We start from the raw sequence: 2,204 nt of genomic DNA on the forward strand, positions 1-2,204 counted from the left end.
GAGCGGTGTAGAAGACCTACTGAGATAAAGTCTTTCAAGAGGTAGTTTAATTCTGAACTTTGTAAGAGCTACCAATTATTGACACAATGTTAGTTCCATTTACATATAATTTTAGGTACTTAATGAATGTATTATTCAGTATACAAGCATATAATTCATTATTACACTGCTTTCAATGTGGTCTGTATTACAAAGACCTCAAACCTGGTTCAGAGTCTGAATTTTCTCTTGGCACATCATCATAAATTACTTCATCCGGGTCTAAAAGGAAAACAGAAAAAAAAAAAAACACAAAAAAACCCACAAAAAAACAAATTAGAAACTCCATAAAATTTGAAAGGGACCAACAAATACTGTTTAAGAAGCATTTGGACAATATGTTTAACAACATGCTTTAACTTTTGGTCAGCCCTGAAGTGGTCAGGCAGTTGGACTAGATGATCGTTGTAGGTCCCTTCCAACTAAAATATTCTTATTCTATTCTAAAGAATTTTGGTTATATTGGCACATATGAATAAAATAGAGATATAACTCATTCTCCATCAACATTTTGCTAGTACTTCTAATAATCATTCAAATAAAGCAATAATGCCTTAAAACAGTATAAGGTATTTGTGAAATTCCACACAGTTTTATCTGCATTGTTTATGATGACCTTTGGTAGCCTGAAAACAGAAATCCATTTCAACAGCCAGCATTTCTCCCTGCTTTTTACAGCACTATGGTACATTCTGTGCTTGTCAAGGGCTGCTCATTGGCTTACCAAGTGGTTGTAGAGAAGCTGTAATTGACATTTTTTTAGAAAGAACCAAAACTAAACATGTAATGATCATTGTAGTACATTAAGAGGCAGGACGAGGATTCAAATTCTTCAGTCACTTCAAGTGACATGTAAGATGAACCTCGAGCCCAGTGGGAAGAGCTGAGAACAGGCAGGATAACCTATCCTCAAACCACACAGTCTCTGTTCTGGTTCAAAATGCAGCTGCCAGCCAAGAGGAAAGGGCAGACACTAAGAAAAAGTAGTAAATCCTTCCCTCGCACCTTCTCCAAGAACTTATTTGACAATTACTGCATGAGAAGAACAATTTCATACACAACAACAGAGCAAAAACAGAACTTGAGCAAATTTCCACTGTACACGTATTGATGGAGCCATATGATTTCCTTAAGACAGTGACAAATGATTCCATAGACTCTAAAAGCACTCCATGGAAAAGTGAAAGTTAACTTTATTCTGAAATACACAATTTTATTACACTGCTGAATATTTTAACACGTGTAACTTGGCTCTGGAACATATCTGAAAAAATACAATAAAAGTGGATGTGGTCATTCCTGTAAAATATCTATGTGCATATAGATACACACATACTGTTGATAACAACTTAAAACTCACCTTCTGTAGTTGTACTTCAGTGCTGACTGATACTTACTTTCCATCCATGCTGTATTTGCAGGATCTGCAACCCACTTGGCTAAAGCATCATCCTCTCTCTTGGTCTGGTTATCTTCACTTGAAAAAAAGGCCACAAAATAAAAGCATTAAAAGCTACACCACAATGTTTTTAAATAACCTTAAAGACAATAAATATCTTGTTGCCTTCCAGTTCCCACTCTGAGGCTGCTGATCACTCAAAACCACTGCTTCAGTATGTAATTAGGAGATTAATACTCTATTTAGCAGTCTGACAATTTTAGTCCAGAAATTGAAAACACTTCCCTTTAATCACAAGAAGTATTTTGCTCCACAACACAGAAAACTCTCCATTAGAAAGCAGAGAAATGAGAGCTACTCTTTCACTGTAAATAAGACTGAAGATGTTCTGCGCTACATCAGGAGCCACAGGGCTTGACAAGGCTGTTATCCTTCTCTGGTTGGTGCTGGTGAGGCTGAACCTGCAGCAGCACATCCAGTTTTGGCTTCTCAACACCCTCCCTTCGAGAGAGCTGTGAAGAAATTTAAGCTACCTCTAGAGAGATATGGAGAAAGTGAAGTCATGGACTAAAGCATGTGGCATACAAGGAGAGAGGTGGAAGACATGAGGCTTATTTAGTCTGGTGAAAAGGATGCTGTGGGCTGATTCAACAGCAACTACAACTATCTGAAAGAGAGCTACATTTGTTTTGGTTTTTTATTTGGTTTGTTTTGGGATTTTTGGGACTTTTTTTTTAATCCTTCCCAGTGCCACATGACACAGAAG

The 2,204-nt window shown here is 37.1% G+C and overlaps 1 protein-coding gene across 1 annotated transcript in view; it reads right to left on the minus strand.

Moving 5' to 3' along the window:
* LOC104528176 (rho guanine nucleotide exchange factor 10) overlaps positions 1-2,204 on the minus strand; it is a gene marked incomplete at its 3' end in the record, with an annotated part of 21,490 nt that overhangs the window by 15,616 nt on the left and 3,670 nt on the right. Inside the window, exons 4-5 of the mRNA XM_010172107.1 lie at positions 1,437-1,516; positions 205-261 (exon numbers count right to left, since the gene is read on the minus strand). Coding sequence (XP_010170409.1) covers positions 205-261; positions 1,437-1,516 — 137 coding nt within the window. The remainder of the gene's footprint in view (positions 1-204; positions 262-1,436; positions 1,517-2,204) is intronic.

The sequence above is a fragment of the Antrostomus carolinensis genome, unplaced genomic scaffold (genome assembly GCF_000700745.2).
Source record: "Antrostomus carolinensis isolate BGI_N321 unplaced genomic scaffold, ASM70074v2 scaffold10187, whole genome shotgun sequence".
In the NCBI taxonomy this organism is placed as follows: Eukaryota; Metazoa; Chordata; class Aves; order Caprimulgiformes; family Caprimulgidae; genus Antrostomus; species Antrostomus carolinensis.